The sequence below is a fragment of the Tinamus guttatus genome, unplaced genomic scaffold, assembly GCF_059628265.1.
Source record: "Tinamus guttatus ecotype Peru unplaced genomic scaffold, ASM5962826v1 Tinamus_guttatus_pri_ptg000085l, whole genome shotgun sequence".
Taxonomy (NCBI): domain Eukaryota; kingdom Metazoa; phylum Chordata; class Aves; order Tinamiformes; family Tinamidae; genus Tinamus; species Tinamus guttatus.
The window spans coordinates 1,784,436-1,804,673 of NW_028288619.1; the positions used below are offsets into that span (position 1 = coordinate 1,784,436).

The window sequence follows — 20,238 nt, forward strand, 5'->3', positions numbered from 1 at the left end:
ACCCATTGCACCTCAGTTGCCATTGTCTCTAAACTGACTCACTGCACTATTCCACTCAGACTAAGATATTTTCTGACTTCCATTGTATGCAGCTCCAGTGATGGAAGTACTAGTATGAGTTTTTGCAGAGCGTTTCCTAGTATGCACAACATCAAATTGTTTTCATCCAGTTGGGCACTCCTATGTCCATGAATTTCTTCATGGGTGGTAATAGTTGGGAAAGTGCAGAGATCTTCAGAGACTTTTGATACTGTATAGAATGATGAGAGATTGGGAAGGAAAAAAAAATGAATTGAGGAATTACTTATAATATAACATAATCTAGAACATAATTTAATAGGGACATGATTGTTTTCACTGGCATTTCTGAAGTTTAGCACTAGTCTTCAGTTTACTTGGTATTATGGTCATAATTCTTACTTTGTGAAACCTGTTTTTTGTCTCTGCACCTGTATTTAGTAGGCAAAAGTCCTGAGCGTTCACATTCCTATTCCCTCCTTTAAGGAGCGTTAGGAGCATTCACAAAAGATTTTTTTTATTTTGCCTCTTTTCTAAAGTTAAGAGTTACTGTGGTGCTAATGGGATTTGAAGGCTGATTGCTCTTCCACAGCACCAATCTTAGCTTCAAAAGTGATCTTGTTTTTTTGGTGTCTTAATCTCATGTTAAAAAGCTATCCTGGTAAATAGTCTAAATCTAGGAAAATGAATTACTACAGGTACAACAGAATTTAATGCTGACACCAAAACTAATTGTGGGAATCATAAAATCCAACCGTTTTGGCAGATTAAAACTGAAAATTCCCTGAAGAGAGTTCTGCGTTTTTTGCAGTGTCCATCTCTTTTCATTTATTTTTTCAGTCAAATTGTACTGAGTTGCCCCAGACTTGGAGTGAGTTGGTGTGCAAACCCTGTTTGCTTATGCAGCAATACGTACAGTTGCACAGCATTTTCCAGCCACTGGAGTCACGTGCAGATTGGTGGGATTTGGGCACTCTGAGCACTTCAGGTGCAAACATGTTTGCTGTAAATGGGCTGAAAACTAATTATTTGAGTTATAGGTAGTTATTTTTCTTTTTTAGGAAATAATGAAGCACTGGGCTTTACAAATTTTTATTTAAGTTGTACCTGTATACTTTACATCTGTACTCTCAGTGCTGTGTGAAAGATTAGACTCAAAAGCAAGCATGAGTTCAGCCTAAATGAGAAAAGTGAAATTTGGGGTAAGAGTAGTCAGTGGCTGCCTGCCTTTTGCTTGAAGATCTGCCCATATAACTCCTTACAGCTTCACTGTTTACAGGTTATACCTGCTCCGCTGCTATATATTGGTCCTCAACAGGATAAGATTATGTAGATGTATACAACTTGGATCACAAAATTCAGGAATGTCAATATGAAAAGTATTAGCTTAACCTTGTACATGAAAAGTATTACTTTTACCTTGTACCACATGGTCTCTAAACAAGTGTTTTTCTTTTCAAGAGAAACTTGCTCAAATATCAAGTTCATCTTTTCCAGTTTAGGTTATTGCAACACGCTTTATTTGGAATAGCCCTCCAGGAGCATTTGATATTCCTCAGGCCACTTCTGTTGGCACAAAAACTTATCATTTTTCTTCATCTAAATTCGGTTAACCTCTTTTATGGTTATCAGCACTAGCTGTTCAGACTTTTTTCCTGTGTTAGGTTTGGTATATTGTTGTAAGAATGGTAAACCTAAATTATCTAATCCTTATCTGTTGGAGAAAGATCTCTCTCTAAGCCATTATTAGAATTGCTCCTCTGTCATTGTTAGTGAACACGTCTAGGTGATTTCTGTCTCTGAAGCTAGAGACCTCTAAGAGAAGATTGATGCTAGTTGGTGAATAGCTTAAGCTCATACTGATTCTTAGTAATTTATACAGGCTTCTAATTATCTGGGCAAATATATGCAGGAAACATAAATGCCTTTTTGTGTGTGCGTGTGTGTGTGTGTTGTCGCCTTAGAAGATAAAAATAGTGTAACAATACATTGTTGGAACTAAATATTGTCTTTATTCAATAGTAGTCTTGGAACTCATAAGGATATTTAGAATTGTTTTTAATCAGGTAAGTTTGATAAAGATGTGTACTGATAATTGTTTTAAATATGCTTTATGCAGCATCTTTCCCCTCACACATGCCTTTAATATTTTCAGCTGTTTTTGTCATCAAGAGCTCGAGGGTACAGCTATGTCTGCCAGACTGTGGATTATTCAGATAATGTTTATGAAGTTAGGGTGAGTATTTCCCATTTGTGTAAGCGTTATGTAATATATAGCATTATGGTGTAGTTTGTCTTGTCTGAAAACTGGGTTTTTTTTCAGAATTTTTCTGTCAGCCATTACTATAATCCGTTATATTCCAACAGATTGCTTTCGGTTTGACTACATTACACATAGCAGTTTAATTGCAATGCGTCATATATTTACATTAACTTTCATCTAACTGGTACAAATACGATTAATCCTGAAGATACCATCCTTGGCTTCATTGGAGGTTGTACAATCCATGGTAGACTTTGTATGTGTTCTGTGATTGCTGAAGTTTGTGCTACAGTGTAACCACAGCAAAGGGATAATGTTCAAGCTAGATCAAAGCAGCTGAGATACGGCAGCTTATGCCGTGATTGCACTTCAGTCCCACTGGCAAGGCAGCTTTTTGTCTCCCTGCTTGCCTTGGTGAGCTCTTGCTGGCATCTGGCAAAGGTATTATCAGCTCCTTTCATTGCAGAAGCTTAGGTTTCAAATGTGTGTTTTTTGGAAAGCATTCAAATTGAAATCAAAGAGCAAATGGTTGGTAACTTCCGTGATGGTGCTCGTTGGCTCGTGTGCCTTATCTTCCAGCAGAGCTGACGCTTGAGAATCTTGCAGCTGTTCTTGCAAGTTTCATCCTCTACAGATTAGAACACGTTCCTGAAAATGTAATGAGAATGTGTTATGCTCTTAATATGTATAATGCTTGTAATACATTTTGATACATTACGTCTTGGCAAGGTGGCTGTTCATGGGTAGGTTATCCAAAAGCCTCTGCAAGCGACAGCAGAGGAGCGAGAAAGATCGTTTTGCTGCTTACACCATTTAGGTGGCGGCTGATACTGCAAAAGTCATGACTCCGTGCATGTCTTTTTTTTAGCCCTATGGTCACCTCTTTTTCAGCTGTGCCAGTATTGACACTATTTCATTCACTAGCATGCTTCTATTAATAATTTTATTTGAGAGTGACAGAGCACTGGAACAGGTTGCCAAGAGAGGTTGTGGAGTCTCCTTCTCTGGAGAGCCTCAAAACCCGCTTGGACGCCACCCTGTGCCACGTGCTCTAGGTGACCCTGCGTGTGCAGGGGGAGGTTGGACTAGATGATCTCTAGAAGTTCCTTCCAACCTTAACAATTCTATGATTCTATTTAAGATGAAAAACTAGCCAAGTTACAAATGCTTTGCAGTTTTTTTTAATATGTCTTCATACACAACTAGATGACATTGAGAACTGGCATGACAGACACAAGATGAATTTTAATCATAGTTAAGTGCAAAGGTGCATATCCAGGTGTCTAATGACACGCTGTATGCATGCAACCAGCCCAGTCTGCAGGTAAACTTGACCAAAGATTTGCTCTACTTCATACCTTAATTTTAGATGCACTTTTGTAAGGATGTGCACAGGTCAGACCTGCTCAACAAAATTATCTTCCATTGATCACTATGAAAAACACAAGATTATTATATGAATGATGGCAAAATAACCTGCACCAGGAGTTTGTGTGATATGTTTGGAAAAGACAGTGTCAGTATCAGAAAAGAGCAGTATCAGCTCTTTGCATTTCCTGGCTTTCTGCAATGCGCTACTGAATTAGGAAAGCAATACAAATTGGATTCTGTCAAGTTGTTACAACAGCTGGTTAGTTGACAACAAGTAGAAATCAAGTAGAAAGCCACGCTTTTCCCAAGTGTACTTTGTTCTCTCATCTAACCAAAGAGTCTGAGAGAAGTTTCTGGCCTGTGTCACAGTAAGTCATGCTCTGTGTGCAGGTGTAGTGATTTTGACACTGTAGGGTGTTTTTAAAAACTTAAGGTTCCATTTGCCATCACTTAATGTAAACCTGAAAAAGCAACTCTTACTGTATCTAAACGTGGGCTCCTCCTTGTATTTCAAATTGACATCTAGTAAGTTTTGCATCACATCTCTGACAGCTTTTAAGTAGATTTAAATAGTAAATATCCAGTGCATGTTGACACCAGTATTTCTCTGAAGAGGAATTCTGCTCTGCAATAAAAGAATTACGTATATATAACTTTAATTGTAAGAAAATGAGTAAATGGGTCCAGCATTATTCAGACAAAGGAGGCTAGCGCTAACTCGAACGGGAGCAGCACTGAGCCCACAAAGCATTATAGAACATGATCTGGAAAGGAATACCTAATGTGTGACTTCCTTGTATTGGTTAGAAAGCTAGAAGAAAAATAATGCGGGATAAATAATGGGAAATGTCACACAAATGACATGTAGTGGTCTAAAGTCTTGGTTCTGTTTCTACCTTTTCTTGGGAAAGTGCTACTATGATGCTGCCACATAGTGGGACATTTTGACCCGTGTTCCTGTTCAAAATGAGATGTCACGAAACCATCCCTTGCCCTTCAAAGAAAGAGAAGCAAAAAAGATTGACCATCCTGGGTGACAGAGAGTGTCTTTTTCCTCTTCTCCAACTCACATTCCACCTCAGGCAGCAGCCAATAGTGATTTCAAGGGACAGTGTAAAGTGAGGCGCATGGAGGCACTTGCTCTGCAACACTAGTAATCCGCAGTTTATATCTGGGATCTCCTGGGTATAGTAGATAACCACCTTTGCAATTGCTGGCAGGAAATTAAGGAGTGTGTTTCATAACCAGTCATGAAAAGCTATGTAGAGAAGGAAGAAAAAGGGAAAAATCCCCAACAAGGACTTCTGAAGGAGCTGGAGCTGCATCTTGGAGGAGCATTTTGCTTAACTCTAGGTGTCTAGTTTAGGAGTCAGAATAACCAACCCTTTGCTAAATGCGAGGTGCTAAATTCCGTGCTTTGAAGTGCTCCTTTGGGAACTCCACTATTTGGAGTAAACAACTTCTAACGTTGTCTAAATTCAGGTATTTAATTTTAGCATCTGTGAGTAGCCACTTCGCCCTCTCCTGACTTTTGTGTGTTCTTATTTCCCAGGACAAGACTCTTCTATTATTAGTGTTTTTGGAGAACTGAGAATTAGGAGTCTGGAGCTGTGGGATGTTAGTTAGTTCCTACTTTTAAATGTGTCAATGATAATCGTAAAGCTGAACTATGGTTGCCTTCTGTGTTGTAATTTTAAGCTGCTTTTACTTTTCCTGTTTGTGCTTCTGTCTGGAGTTCGAATAATTTCCTCTTATGAAATAATTAAGGCCATAAATTTGATCTTTACAAATTTTCTTTACTCCTCCATGAAAGGAAAACTTGAGTTAACCAACTTCATGGTCTTATAAATAAAATCCTATAACTAAAACAAGGAAAAGAGAGATCTCTAAAAACCTTTGTTTCCTCTATTTTTTAATGTCTTACCTTCTGAGAAGTACTCATCCCTTTAAATCCTGTACGGGATCATCAGCTCCAACCCAAAATGAGGAAGGAGGCTGCAGGACCCTGGTCTCAAGCTGTTCAAAAGCTTGCAGCAGGCGGGTCAGAGGAGCGGACCCCTTGCTGACCCGTAATCTTAGGCTGTAATGTAATCTTTCTGGGCCATCTGGTGCCTTAACAGACTTACACTGACACGTATGAAAACTCCCAGAAAAGGTGTAGTCATGACCAGCAGTATTGACTTCATTAGGATCTATTTTAATACACATTTTCTGTTAAGTTAAATCTTTCTTCCATGTTGCGCCCAAAGCAAGGCTACAAATTGGGTCCTAATTTTTGTTGCTTTACAGAGCAAGTTTAATAGTGACCGTGTGCTCCTGACACAGCTTACACACCAGCCACCTTGTTCTGCTTTATTTCTGTCCTCTGCCATGATTGCATGGGTAACCTTAGACAAATGACTTAATGTCTGCTTCATTTTTTCCTTTTTCTACGTCTATAAACTAATGATCAAAATGCATACATAAGTCCCTGAGAGCACTGAGGGAAAAAGCAATACCAGAAACCTGTTATGAGAATAAATACAGGTGAAGCTGGATGATGAGAGAGCAAAAGAGTTTTCAGGCTCTGCAGGTATATTCCTGCTAACAGGTGAATGCTGTTTTTTGTTCTGAAGTGATGGGAAGCATTTTAATCAGAAGTTCAGTTGATCTTAATTCACGAGTTCCAACTGCTTTCCCTGCAAGACAGGGGGAATTCAGAAGAAAGAACGAGGTGTGAATGACTTACCCGGTGCCTAGAGTAAGGCTGTAACCTTTTGGACATGGAGTACAAGTTTTCTATGAGATTTTGTCTCCGCTTGCATTTTGCTCTGTTGTTTAGTAAATTGGCAAATTCTGCTTGTATTCTACTGGTTTTGTCTTGTTTTGTTTTTAAACAAAATGAGAGCTTTTTTGGCAGTTTTTATCTGAGCTTCTTTACAAGCTTCTCAGAAGGTAGGATCCCTGAGGCACTTAATGTGGTAGTGCTGGCTTGTCCTTTTGTGGATAGAGGCCAAAGTGTTTATTGTTAACTCCTGAGATGAACAGATGTTTATCTTTTGTAATTTGTTTAAAAGCTGCAGCTTAGCAAATATCTGTGAAAGATGCTGGACTGTTATGCTGATCCATGGGTGTGAGGCAAAGCCTTGATGTGGGTGTTACTGAACACATTACTGCCTGTCCTAGAGGCAGGAGTGTACCAGATATGGAGCAATATGTATTGATAGTTTTTGCAGCTTGCCTGCAAGTCTGGGAGCCCCAAGATCTGTGGGAGTCACTTTTCTGTCATCGAGAGGCTCTCCAAATTTGACAGCCGTTAGTAGCTGTTTATGACAACAATCGAATGACACAATGACAACCCGTGGAGAGTGAGAAGGGTATTCAGTGGCGGGTAGGTAGAAGTCTGCAGCTTGGCAAGCCGTGCAGTCCCTTTGGGAAAGTGCAGAGCCTGCAGTGCAGAACTGCAGCACTGTTCTGCTCTCGTGCTGCTTACTTGCTACTGCCACAATCTCCTAAAATGTGACATCCCCCTGCACTGAGTCAGACGTGGCTGTGAATTACTGTGAGAGCCTCCACAGGGCTGCACCAGTGCTCTGCACTGCCCCTTCTCTGCATTTCCCTGCCTTGGGGGAGCGGGAACGTGCCCCAGAGCTTGTGTGCATTTGGGAAAAGAACCCACCGCTTCCCTATTTGTCTCTTCTCTCTTCCCTGGGGAATGAGGGAGGCGGTGGAGTTACCTTACACAATGTGAAGGCAGATCTGACTTGCCATCAGATGAGTCCTGAAAGACCAGGTCAACTTTTCTCTTGCTCAAAAGGGTGTGTTGTGACATTGCCTGCTCTCCTTGTTGGTGATGCCTTTTTCAGCGTTTTTTCATTTTCACGTGTGAGTCACCACCTGGGCTATGTTCTGGTCCCACCCTTGCATAACAAGCTAGGTAACTTGTGATGCCAGCAACTAGACTCACTGCTCTGCTTTGGGATACAGAAGGGAGTCTAGTCCCCCCTGTCACCATCCCCCATGTCACAGTATTGGCAAATTACCCCGTGGAGCTTCCAAACTTTACTTGGCACAGCAGTATCCTGGTTTCAGCAGGAATCCGTGCTTCCTGGCGCACCTTGGACTAATTCCACTGTAGTTGATGGACGGAGGGAGAAGCTTATTGTGCAGCACTGTCTTGGTACGCTCAGCTCCAAGAGTCTCCCGTAATCTCATTTCTCCTGTTCCCAGAAGGGCAGGCAGACTGTGCGGGAATGCTGTTTTTCAGAAAGGTCTGCTAAGTGGGCCAGGTGAAGCTGAGGGGAGCATTGCCCCATGGGTTGGGAAGTCTAGCTCATAGAGTGAGCTGGGATCTTCCCCACCATGTACTTGTAATATCAAAAGAATTTTACACAAAGTCACTGTCTTTGCAGTTCTGCCTCATTGTTGTGACCACATGAGTACAAGAATCCCTTCAGGAATATTCCCCCACCAATCCTAGGGTAATGAATGAGAATTCAGCCTCCTTATGTTCAAATGGTAAACTGTTTAGAGACAGCAAGGGTTTTAATTATATTAACTCTTTTTATTTTTTTTTCTGTACTGGTTTCTGAGCCATAGATTCAGAATACTACAACCCTGTTCAGAATAGATAACTGGAGTATTCATATTATTACTAGTATTCTAATACTAGTAATATTCTAATTCTAATCAGCGTTTCCTGATTCCCCCTCGTCATATGATGCCATTAACTAGGATTAGAGGAGGGCAGAGGTGTCCTTCTCTTACAGCAGATTGCAGCAGTTAATTTTATTTTATTCCACTTATAATCATTAAAACTTTTTTTTGTTTTGTTTTGTTTTATTACAGATAGCTGCTGCTTTATGGTGGTATTATGTCTCCAAAGGAATCGAATATTTGGATACAGTATTTTTCATCCTGAGGAAGAAATTTAACCAAATTAGTTTCCTTCATGTCTATCACCATTTCACCATGTTCACCCTGTGGTGGATTGGTATCAAGTGGGTTGCAGGTGGACAAGGTGAGTTCCACACAAATACAAATGCATGCACCTTTTTGGGTGGACACAATGCACAGTTATTGTTTGGGATGAATAGAAAAGAGCTTATATAAAATTAAGTGTGATGTACGAGACTATTTCAATAGAAATGGTGTGAAATCTTTAACGTGTACAAATTACCTCTGTGGGAAATGTGGGGGAGGAAAAGGTAGCAGGGACATAGTCTAATGAATTGCAAAACTTTATTTTTCCCCTCCTTCTGGGCATCAGTTGCAGGCAGAGTTCTGTCTTCAGAATTTATCCTTCTATATGAAATGCAGAACAAATTAACTGCAATTTTTGCAGATACAGGGAAATGCAAAATCTAATTATGGGCCACAATGTATCTGCAAATGTAATAAAGTTAATGGAGATGATATTTGACATTATATCTGAGTTTGGGGTTTGCTCCTTTTTTTTTTTTTTTTTTTTTTTATAAGGAGATAGGTACGAAATTCTGAAACCTTCTCGTAATGGTTTCAGAGGCACTCAACCCATCAGTTGACTTTTAAAAGCTATTCATAATACCACCAGCCTGCTATTAATGCTAACATTAACTCTTTTTTTTTCTCTTGCTTCCAAAACCCATACCAAAGGATTTTGTTCCATTGTTTTTGCTGCATCCATCCTTTCCTGCATTGTACCTCTTGTTTTTGTCATTGCTGCCTTTTTCTCTCAATTTACAAGCCCTGTAGAACTTAGGGTTTAGGGAAAAGGTTCTGTTTGCAATGTGCCTTGTCAACTTAAGGCACTACAAGTTACTTATGGTAAACTCCAAGCTTTTGTTTGTTTTGCTCAAACCACCCAAGTACCTTTACAGTATGAGGACTTTTTACTCTCATTTACTGTATGTGCCTTGTACTGAGTGGATTTTTTTTTTTTCTTCAGAACAAGGAATACTTAAACACAGTATCTGTAACTGTGGCTGAATTTCTCCAAAGTAGTCTGATACTCAAACAGATACAACAAGTGCTCAAGCAGATGTTTTCATAATCTTCATTGGTCAACCTGTTTGCTTGTAGTTTTACCTGGAAACTCCCTGGACAGCTCAAACACCCCCTTCCTTGCTTCCTTTTGAATATATATATTTTTTTCATGCTATAAATATTTGTGGGATACAATGTGGTAGTTGGGACTATTTCTAAACTTATGTCAATTTTGTGGTGTTCCTGCACTGCCTCTTAGTTCCTGTCCCCTGCAAAAAGAAGAGCAGCAGCTGCTCTTCTCTGTTTATGGAGGGCGTTGATAGCACAAGACTTGCATAGATCCATTATAAATTAAATGACCGAGTTTAGACATAGTCTACCTCACAAAAATGTGAATTGTTGGATATTAACAAAAAAATGTTTCTACTGTCCTGATGTTTTACATTACAGCCCTTTCATGCCTCTCTGGCAGTGTAAAATCTCAAAAAGATATAATTTGCTCCTATTGAGTGGCTGTGGATCTTGACAGAGCTAAGAGGACTTAATGCAAATGAGAACTATCATCTTTGTTTCCAGCATGAATTGTTCTGACAAAACGGTCTCTTTCATCAAACTTCCTCATGTTTCTCGCTGGAAAGTGGATCTTAAAAACTTTGCTTATACATAGCCTAATAGATTGAAGTACAGAACCTGTCAGGTACTTCTCTATACATTGCACCGTGAAACATTGCTTTTAGTAGTCCTTTAGCAAACCAATTGCACTTATACTGCACTAGCGGATCTGAAATGCTCATGATACATGTGTCTGTTCAACCGAAATCTGCATGGATAACTCCTTACTAAAGTAGTTCCACAGAATGTACGACCCACTGATCACATGAGTCAGCAGTTAGGTCTGTACGGTGGAACCTTGGAAAGATGGAAGTTCAGCATTCCCTGTGCTTCGTGACTGTGCTATTACATAAATAATGTGAGAATAGATTTTCTTTTGCTTTCAAATTTACATTAAAATCTTACCTTCTGTTTTTGGACAGCTTTTTTTGGAGCTCAGATGAATGCATTTATTCATGTCATTATGTACATGTATTATGGATTAGCTGCCTGTGGCCCTAAATTTCAGAAATACCTGTGGTGGAAACGATACTTGACCATATTACAATTGGTAAGTAGAACATTTTTCTCCCTTTATTTTGATAAGTATTGTCTCTGAATAGATTTGTATCAACACAACTCCAAAACTTTACAGAAATGCTTAGCCATCTGATCTTTAAAAAAGTTCTAAAAATCTTATTACAGCTCATGAGTATTGTAAAATCTTTATATTTTCACAAAGAAATTACTATTATTTAGTGGCCCAATAAAAATAATCATTCCACTGGAAAAGTGCTAAAAAGAAAGCACTATGCACCTCAACCTCAGCTTGGCACCAACTTGCCCCACTGCCACCCATGGCATGCAGCCAGCTACCGTAAGGCAGTGACACTGCACCCCGTTACCTGCTAAAGAAACTCTAGTTACCGTGAATGGGTCCCTGTCCACTCCTTTGTTTGTTTAACTGTCATGTTTTCTTTCCATTTTTTCCCCCTCATATTCAAAATCTACTTTAAGACTAGTAAGAGAGCCCTGGAGATGGAAGCATTTATCTTATTTATCAGAAAAGGTGCAGCACAGATGAGACGTGTGCAGGTCTTCTGATACACTGGTTGTTTCAACTGTGAATTGTGAAGACCTATTCAAAAAGGCAAAGAAAATGCAGATCTCTTAATGTTGTCTCATTTTTCTACTTTTGAAAACCAGTTCCAGGGGCTGGAACAGAGTTGATCTGGGCATGTGTGATGTGACAGCCCACGCTAGCGCCTGCTCCCCACCCCAAGTTCTAGCAGTTTTTATAGCGTCCTGCATTGGTAAACAACAGTGCAGTCAGACTTCTCGAGTATATTAACACTGTTTTAATTCTGTATTTCCTGTCTTTCAGGTGCAGTTCCATGTGACTATTGGCCACACAGCCTTGTCTATTTATATTGATTGTCCTTTCCCTAAATGGATGCACTGGGGTGTAATTTTCTATGCTGTCACCTTCATTTTCCTGTTTGGTAACTTCTACTATCGGACATACAAGCTGCCCAAGGAGCCCGTAAAGAACGGCAAAATAGCAAATGGTGCTGTTGCAAATGGAGTAAGCAAACCAGAAAACAATCCAGTGGTGGAAAACGGAAAGAAGCAGAAAAAGGGAAAAGCAAAAGGAGAGTAACTTGATCCAGGCCTTAACCATTGCTGGCAGTGAGGAACCTCCAGTTTGGTTTATAAAAGGAAAACAAAAACAAAAACGCTATCTATCTGTACCAATTAACCTTAGGTCACTGAAGAGTTAGAACACAGATATTTTCATTATTTATGAAGATTGTTTTAACAACACTTAAAATTGAATTTCTATTGTAATTATGTAATTATCATGCATATGGTCTCTGTGTAAATTTGTAGACTGCTGGTGTTGGTGAATGTAAGGAAGAATTGCAGTGAATTCCATGTTAGCAGTCCAAAAGTTCATGGTACCATTGAAACAACCACTTTTGTGGACACTCACGTTGCGGGTGGGGGAGGGAAGGAAATAGTGTTTGAATACCTGTGTGGTTTTTTGGTTTTTGTTTTTCCATAAAAAAATTATTAAATTTCAGATGATGATGTATTATCAAATGAGAATGCACAGCTTTTCTTGTCCTCCTGGGGAGTATCTTCAGACACAATTACGTTGATGTGTTGTCAGAGCAGTGTTTGACTTTTCAGACATTACTTGATTTAATTTAATGTCTGTTACGGTTTTTCTTGTTGTGTGGAAATATACCTACCTCTTCATCTGCTGAAAAGAGTATTGAGCATTAAATAACTGATTTCTGAAATATGGAGTCATCTAATATGAATGTCCGTTAATGCTAATTCAGGAGAAACTTTGATTTCTTTTGTGAGTACAGGGTTTTTTTCCTTGGTTTTGTTCCGGGTTTTTCTTTTCTCTTTTTATTTTTCAATATAAATTTAAATTTTGGAGTATTATTTTAATATAGCTAAGTGAAGAAAACATTTTAAGACTGTATGACTATGAAATAATACATTGTCTGAAGCAAGCAATTAAAGTAGGCCCGTTGCATGTTGTCTGTGACCTGCGTTAAAACTGTGGTGCTGACTGATAGTGAAAACTGTGGGATGCAGAGAGAAGAACAGTACATAATTCCATTTTGAAATGCTGGGTGTTTGGGGTGATGATGCCAACTACAGGACAGCCACTTTTTATTGGCGAGAGTATTCAGGTATCAAGTACTGTATATAAAATGCTGAAAATACTGCTACTGCTTGATATGCCCATCAATACTGTGTGCATTAGACAATTACAGACAAAATTATTGGTAGTAGTCAGCATGCGAATGCCAGAGATGGGCTTCTAAAACTCGATTCCCAAAGTAACTTTTTTATCCTAATTGACAAAATGATTCCACTCATCTTTTTTAGACAAAGCTGCCACAATAAGAGGAAGCCTCTTTTAGACTGTTTTTCGTCTCACTTGATACATTAATGGACTTACTACTCTTCTTGTGAGGAAAATGTAAATGTTATTTCCCTTCCATATAATGTGGTTACTGTGAGAGAGAGAAGGTCAGAGTTGCCCAGTGTGCGATGATTATGAGACGGGTGGAGTTAGAAACCAGATCTTGAAGTCCCTGCTTCCTTTTCCATCACAGCAAGGGCTGCTCTGGGGCTGAGTGCTTTGTCTCAACAGCTTCGGTCAAAAACATGTTCACTGTTAGTGTCAAACTGGTGTCAGGCAAATGACACTTCCTGCAGTGAAAGCAATGGAGCCCTAGGTGTAAAGTGTCTGGCACAGTTACTATTTTTTGTATCTCAGTTGTCTATTTGCCTGTTATTTATAACATGCAAACAAGTCAAGATAGGTCTGTCTTAGGTTTGTCTCTTGTCATGCTAATGAAAACTCCATCTAAACCCAAAATATAGGTCTTAGGAGGAAAAGCTTTGGGTATAGTCTGTACCCAGAAATAATTGCTACTGCTGGATTGATTAAGCTGGAGGGTAGGTCATAAGCAGTAACCCTAGTGAGGGTTTTTGAGGCAGAGTGTGGGGTTGTGAGGGACTGTCTCTGCTGAATGGTAATGCACGTGGCCCTTAATTTCCCTGTTTGCTTTTCCATGTGATTCTTCCAGTCTTGGTACTGATGCTTTCTGGAGCTGTATAGCTACGTATCTGGGTAAGTGGCACGGGGAAGAGGGAACATGGTCTGTTTCCTTCTTGGACTAATGCCATTGCCTCTAATTAAGCCAAAACGTTAGCTGGCTGGACAGCCTCCGATGGAGCAAATTCCCACAAAGCAATCGGACAGCAGATTTACAGCACACCTGCTACTCCAAGGTAGTGCTGGTGTGAATGCTCTTACTGCACTGTAAACTCAAGGTAGCTTTCCTCATGGCCACTAAAGGGCAGCTTCTTTCCATTTGCACAGGATGCGGGCAGCTAGCTGGCTGTAAATCTGCTCCCTTCCTTGTTTTGTGCTAAATGGGTTGTGTGCTCGGTCCTTCTTTGAGCCAGGTCAGATGAACTGGCAGCGTTAACAAGATCTAGCTCTGCAAGGACGCGCTGAGGGATATTTCAGTGCACGTTCAGTTAGCTTTGCTACACCTTGTCAAATAAGAATTGTATCTTGCGTGTTGACAAATATTTTAAAAAATGGAAAGTCAAATCTTCCCTCCTATCAGCATGCATGGAAAATGCTTAAAGTTCATAACAACTTGAACCTCTTTGACAGAACTTCGGTAGCTTCCTGCCCTCAAGTTCTAGGTCATTTGGTACCTTTTAGCAAAAATATATATATATATGTATTTTGTGAGGGTGCCCACCTAGATACCAGTTATGTTGTCTGGATCTGCAGATAAAACCTGCTCCAAATATTAGCACACAGTTTCTCGGGGAAAGAAAATCACTTATTCCTGGAATGCTGTTTTTTTAAGACCATCTTCTGCTATATGGCTTTCATGGATCCATTTCTGATACATTTGATTGTTCATGTGACTTGAGTCCTGTTTTGAGCTTGAATATAATGGCCTTATTAAATGTGCATTTTTGCAGGCATGGTCATGACCAAAATACATCTGTTTCAGACTCTATGCGGTTAGACTCGCAATATACAGGGCTGAAAATGTACAGCTCCTTTTTTTTCCAAAATTTGAGGCAGTGATACATGTGTGAGATCCTGCCAGATTCATTAATGTCATCATTTAAACCAAGGTACCTCAGAATTTGGCCAAATAATAGAGTATAGAGTTTGCAAAATTGAAATTTGTATTACAGAAAGTACTTTACATGGTAAATATATTCTGCTATCCAGCTATGTGCTTACAGTTTATTTAGAAGTAAAATTCGAACCCTTTGGATTTTTTTTTCAATCAAAGAATTGTGAGCAATTCTCAAACTCTAGGACCGGAGTTACATAACTAACTATCTGATGCCATATGAATGACACCATCTCATTCAGCCTCATCTCTACCAGTGTGTGTTAGTTGTTGCTGGGTTCTTTTCGCAGTTTGCTCAGTGTAAAAATCTATCTATATATATACACATATATATGGGTTCTTAACAGGTTCTTCCAGTGTGTGAAGTAAATTATATTTCTTAAATGTGAAGTTGACAGGAGCTAATGGCATAGTTCCTACAGCTTGAGCAGTGAAATGAAGAAGTTTTCATTGATCCATAGATCCAGTATCAGCCTTGCAGACGTGCATATAATATATCAGTCATTTTAGAGACAGGGTGATGGAAACTCTTTCCATCAGAGCCATTTTTGCTGCTGTAATACACATTTGAGGCTTCAGTTGTAGATGTGGGGAAGGGAAGGAAGGGGACGTCTCCTCAGCAGAGGGAGGAATGATGCTGTCTTGTATCTTGTAGCAGGGATCATTTCCGTAAGCAAGAGGAGTAATTTGCTCCAGGTAAGTCCTAGAGGTCACTGCGATGGAGTTCTCTGTGTGAGAGAGAACTTAATTAAGAAGAAGAAAAAAGAACCAAAAAAAAAAAAAAGTTTCTGTGTAGGTTCAAAAGCATGGCCTATTGGATTATATGAGCATTGCTGCTGCTGGCTGTGAAGGCAGATACCCCCCTTGCCTTCAGGTTAGGTGGTCCATTAACTGCTTCCATCCCAAGATGAGGAGGAGAAGATACAGGTTAGAAAAAAGTGCTGTGCATTTTGTTGAGGTGCAGGGAGAGCATTTGGCCTCCCCAGGTGTGGAGGGGGAGGTGGGAAAGGACTAGGTGGCCACGAGGTGAGGCGGAAGGGTCTCGTTCCTAAAACGGGTCAGAGCACACGTCGTCTTTTAAAATTTCCAATTGAGTAAGATTGTTCCTGCAGCATAAAGACAAACCTGACATTAAGTCGTGTGGGTTCAGAGTCGTAATGCTTAAATAGGATTTTAAAATTAAAACTGTTTCAGTTAGAGTTGAAGAGAGTGAGGAATTTATTGGGTATGTGGACAGTGTATCCATCTTGGTGGGAAGCATTTAGGATAACTCCACATTGAGAACACAGCAAGACACCCTTGCAACATCTAATTGTGTTGCAGACAGATGAGTTGGCCTCTTTGCTGACTTACAGAGTTAGAGCTCCATGGAAATCAGTGGGGTGGCTCCTATTTACATCAGCAGAGTGTATTTAATCTAAAAGAATAGGAAAAATACTTGCTTTTTGCTAATATCCCATCATGATAAGGGAAATGTATGGTTCAGGATGCTGCTTTTGCATAAGGTGTTCATGCATTTGTGAAGAATAAAATGAATTTTACTTTTTTCATGCTGTTTGAGTTTGGTTCTATGCGTTCGATGAACTGTGTTTGTGTCCCGTCTTGCTTTGGAGTACTTGCTTACCTCGTGGCCTTGCTGAGGCTCTGTTGGTGCTACGTGTCCTACTGCACAAAAGCTGGCGCCAGAAGTTCTTCTGGCACCTCCTCCCACTTTAAGGTTTGGGAACATTCCAGTTTTGAGTTTTTGCTCCAAGATGATATTGTAGCGGCTTTGAAGTCACCCTTAAGTTACTGCCTAGAAATATAGTGTCTGCTTAGACAAAATACGGGTCTCCTGGGACACATTTTGGCTGCACAGCGCATATGTCAGCATCGGATTTGGTCCAAGGGTCATCATAAGGCTGGCAGACACTGGAAGCACCTGACAGGGCTGTCAATGCTGCTGCCGTACGACAAGTGCTGCAGCTTTGTGCCTTGGACGGGCAGGAGAGTGAGGAAAGCCCCAGCCAGGTGAAAAACGGGTGTAATAGCCAAATACACTGATCTAGCTAAGAAGCCTTTTCAATCAATCTTCAGCCCCCTGTTTTAAGAAGATGATGGTGAGAGAACCTGCACGCTGTATTTCAGGCTCAAGGTTCTGCTGCCTTGGAAGCGTTAGGAATAAGCAGGCCGTGTGGTTTAGTTTTTGCTGGGCACCGCGTGGTTTGGGGTGACTTTCCTGGAGAAGCTGCAGCGCTTTGGGCCGGCAGCGTGACCTGCGGTGGCCGCTGCCGTGGGCACGGCCAGCAGCTCTGTAGCCAGTGCGCAGAGCCGCGTCCCGCCGTGCCGCTCCGAGCACCGCGCGCGGGTCCCGCGCAGGGGCCCATCGCTGCCCACGCGCTCGCAAGGGCTGCTTCGGCCCCTTGCTTGCGGCTTCCCTGAAATCTGCCCGTGGAGCAAATCCTGTCCCGGCGATGGGCTGTGTATGCTGCAGAATCCCATCGTCTCCAAATGTCCTTTCTGCAATGCTGCCTACCAGAAACTAAAAATAAGCATATGTTGCCAAGTTGGGTTCTTCAAATGATTTTTTAGAAGAGACTGAGTCTTTATTTTCCATGTTAGGTTTCTTTGTGTCACTTTCTTCATAGCTTCCTTACCCAGGAAACCAGGGGTAAGTGAGGGTTTTATTCCCTCTTGTTTTGCAGTTAATATGTCTTTGCACGGGAAAGCTGCCTAAATCTCAATTCCTTATGCTGGAAATGATTTGAGCTCCAATGGAGTCACTGCTAGCTGTCAAATCAATATCTGGTATGTTTTAGTCTGCTAAACGAGGAGAGTTCTTTGATTCTTTAAATGATTTAAGATAGACACTGACTGAGGGCTGTTGAAACTGCACTAGGATCTCGTTACATTTGTTTCATGAGCAAAGTGCTTTCACTTTGGTATCTTTTTGGTATCTTATCTATTTATAAGGAGAGAAGAAAAGAAAACAAGCATGCAGGAAGTGACTTGATGAAAGCTGGAAAGTTGCAGTGGTTTTTCTAATTTTTGCTCTTGACTAGATACCGCAGGGTTTTAATAACTGCTATACACTTGTTACTACTATGTATTATTTATAGGTGCTGCAACAGCATGCAGTCAGTATACAATCAGTGTGCTTGTGCATAATTACCTTCTGAAGCACATAAAAATGCTTTCTGTCTTAAATTACAGGAGAACCAGAAGATGCAGCGTCTAACCACAGATGCTTATAGTGGAGATAGTGGCACATACATTGGTAGGACTCATAAATAATACATGTTTACTCCATATTTTCTGAATAACAACCTCTGCCAGAGTTTCCAAGAAGTTTCTTGCAATAATGCAAGCTTTTTGAAGGTGAAAAGTGCTGTATAACTGGTAAAGGGACTACTTTGTAGAGCTATTTTGTTATTTTGTTTCTTTTTTATACAGGTATGTGTCCAGATTAGATGCTAGTTCACTTGACTTACTCTAAATTGGGAGGTTCTGCTCAGCCAGACCTTGCGACTGAGTAATTTGTTAAAATGGAATTCAAGGATTTCATATCGAAGGTATCTCTTTATACACTTCCAACTTCATCCCAGCTTCTACTCTTGGGTAGAGGGAACAGCAATCCCAGCCCATCCAGCCAGCTTTGGCTTTCCTGCACTGGACAGCATGTCCTCACCTGGAGTTCATCATCAGACCTGGTTCCCACACACTCGACAAAGGGGACAGGAAAAGTCAGGCCAAGATTATTATTATTGTTAATCTGCAGTTCTAGTTTCTCTCTAAATGCAAAATTTGGCATAGATTGTTGAGTAATTTTTCCACTGTGAGTTTCAGGTGTAGACATTGAAGAGAATGTGGATCTAGATTCAACACTCAGGGAATCTGGCATGCTGTTCAGCTGGGCTTGCTTGCTTGACATAAGCTGGAGATGTTCCAGATAAACAGAAAATAAAATACTCTTAGGATTTTGTTGGGAAGTGAGGCTTTATATTAACGCTTTTATTAACGCTTACCTTTTCCCTGTGTTATTGTTAGCTGCTGTGCATGCCCGCCTTCTCTTCTGCTGTGCTGCAGTGGTTCCTTGGAAGATTGCTATGTGTGTTCAGGAAAGAAGTTAACTGCTGTAATGAGTCCTGGGTGTTCAAGCTGGCTTATCCTATGTTCTGAAAAGCCTAGTAAGAGCAGGGCGGTCTTAATGGGTTGAGTAGTAACAACACTTTGCTGATAGTGCACTCAAAGCATTGCCACAAAACTGGATGTTCTTGATGCAATAAGGTATGGAAGTTCTTTTCAGCATGATAAAAACATTAACTTTTATTAAGCATTCTCTTCTTGCTTTAAAAAATATCTGGGCTACAGGGATGACCTCCGGTTCTGTACCCTGCAATACGAACATACCTATTGTATGATGCACAACCAGAGCTTACAACTGTGAGAGACTGAGACTTTACTGTGCTATGAGTCGCACTGTTAGAGATTTTGTACTGAGCTATTCTCTTCTGTGATCTGAGTTCAATAAAGAACAGATTTTTATAAAAAGCTGGCTGGCTTTTTTTATTGCACAAACTCACTTATTCCAGTGAAAATTTTCATTACCGAAGGGTGTGCATTTACTAAAACCATTGTCCTGTTGATCCTGAGACTGTTATGACAGCAGTATTAATTTGAAATTTTGCCATCTGCACTTTCTATAGTGTGGACTCTCCTGTTACCTTGCAAACGTGTGGTTGGGCTCACACTGAGCACCTGTTTGAGAGCGTTTCTGCCCCTGCAGAGCTTGGCCTTTGGAGAGCGCGGCCCTTGCAGAGGCCCATGGTGGCTGGGAAGCTCTTGGAAATTCCTTGCAAATATTAAAGGACGGTTTCTCAGCGCCTCCAGATAAGGCATCAAGCACAAGGAACTCATTTTCTTGACTGTGATGTGTTCCAGTTGCAATTTGTTGTGGTCTGTGCACGTACTGTGGTCTGCCTCAAACACCATCCCTGTCCTTTGCATCTCGTCTTGCGAGCAGTCGTGAGCGGTGGGAGGGAGGTGCGCGGGGCGGCAAGCGCGGATGTGCGGAGCCTTGGTGCTCCGCTCGCTTTCACATGGAAAAGGGGCTGGAAATAATGAACCTTCTCAGCCTGGCCCACGGCTTTGTGAGCTCTTCTCGGGTTAGGTTTTGGTGGAGAAACTACGGCTGCATAACATCTTCAGGTAATGTGATTTTGTCTATCAAACATACCATAGGGACAACATATCGCACAGTAGCATCTTCACTGAGCAAAAAATCCTTTTAAGAGAGTGGATTCGCAGCACAAAGTTTAGCTCCCTAAATAGTTATGGCCTGATAAGCAGAGCATTTGGGAGCAGAATTGTAAG

General features: G+C 40.7%; 1 protein-coding gene and 1 long non-coding RNA gene across 2 annotated transcripts in view; one reads left to right on the top strand and one right to left on the bottom strand.

Annotated features, from left to right (window-relative positions):
• The window catches only part of ELOVL4 (ELOVL fatty acid elongase 4), a 29,431-nt gene extending 16,939 nt beyond the window's left edge, over nucleotides 1–12,492 (top strand). Inside the window, exons 3-6 of the mRNA XM_088520302.1 lie at nucleotides 2,174–2,254; nucleotides 8,480–8,651; nucleotides 10,630–10,757; nucleotides 11,571–12,492. Coding sequence (XP_088376428.1) covers nucleotides 2,174–2,254; nucleotides 8,480–8,651; nucleotides 10,630–10,757; nucleotides 11,571–11,846 — 657 coding nt within the window. The 3' untranslated portion in view covers nucleotides 11,847–12,492. The remainder of the gene's footprint in view (nucleotides 1–2,173; nucleotides 2,255–8,479; nucleotides 8,652–10,629; nucleotides 10,758–11,570) is intronic.
• LOC148595589 (uncharacterized) overlaps nucleotides 1–20,238 on the bottom strand; it is a 569,244-nt gene that overhangs the window by 8,590 nt on the left and 540,416 nt on the right. The gene's annotated exons all lie outside the window — the stretch shown is intronic.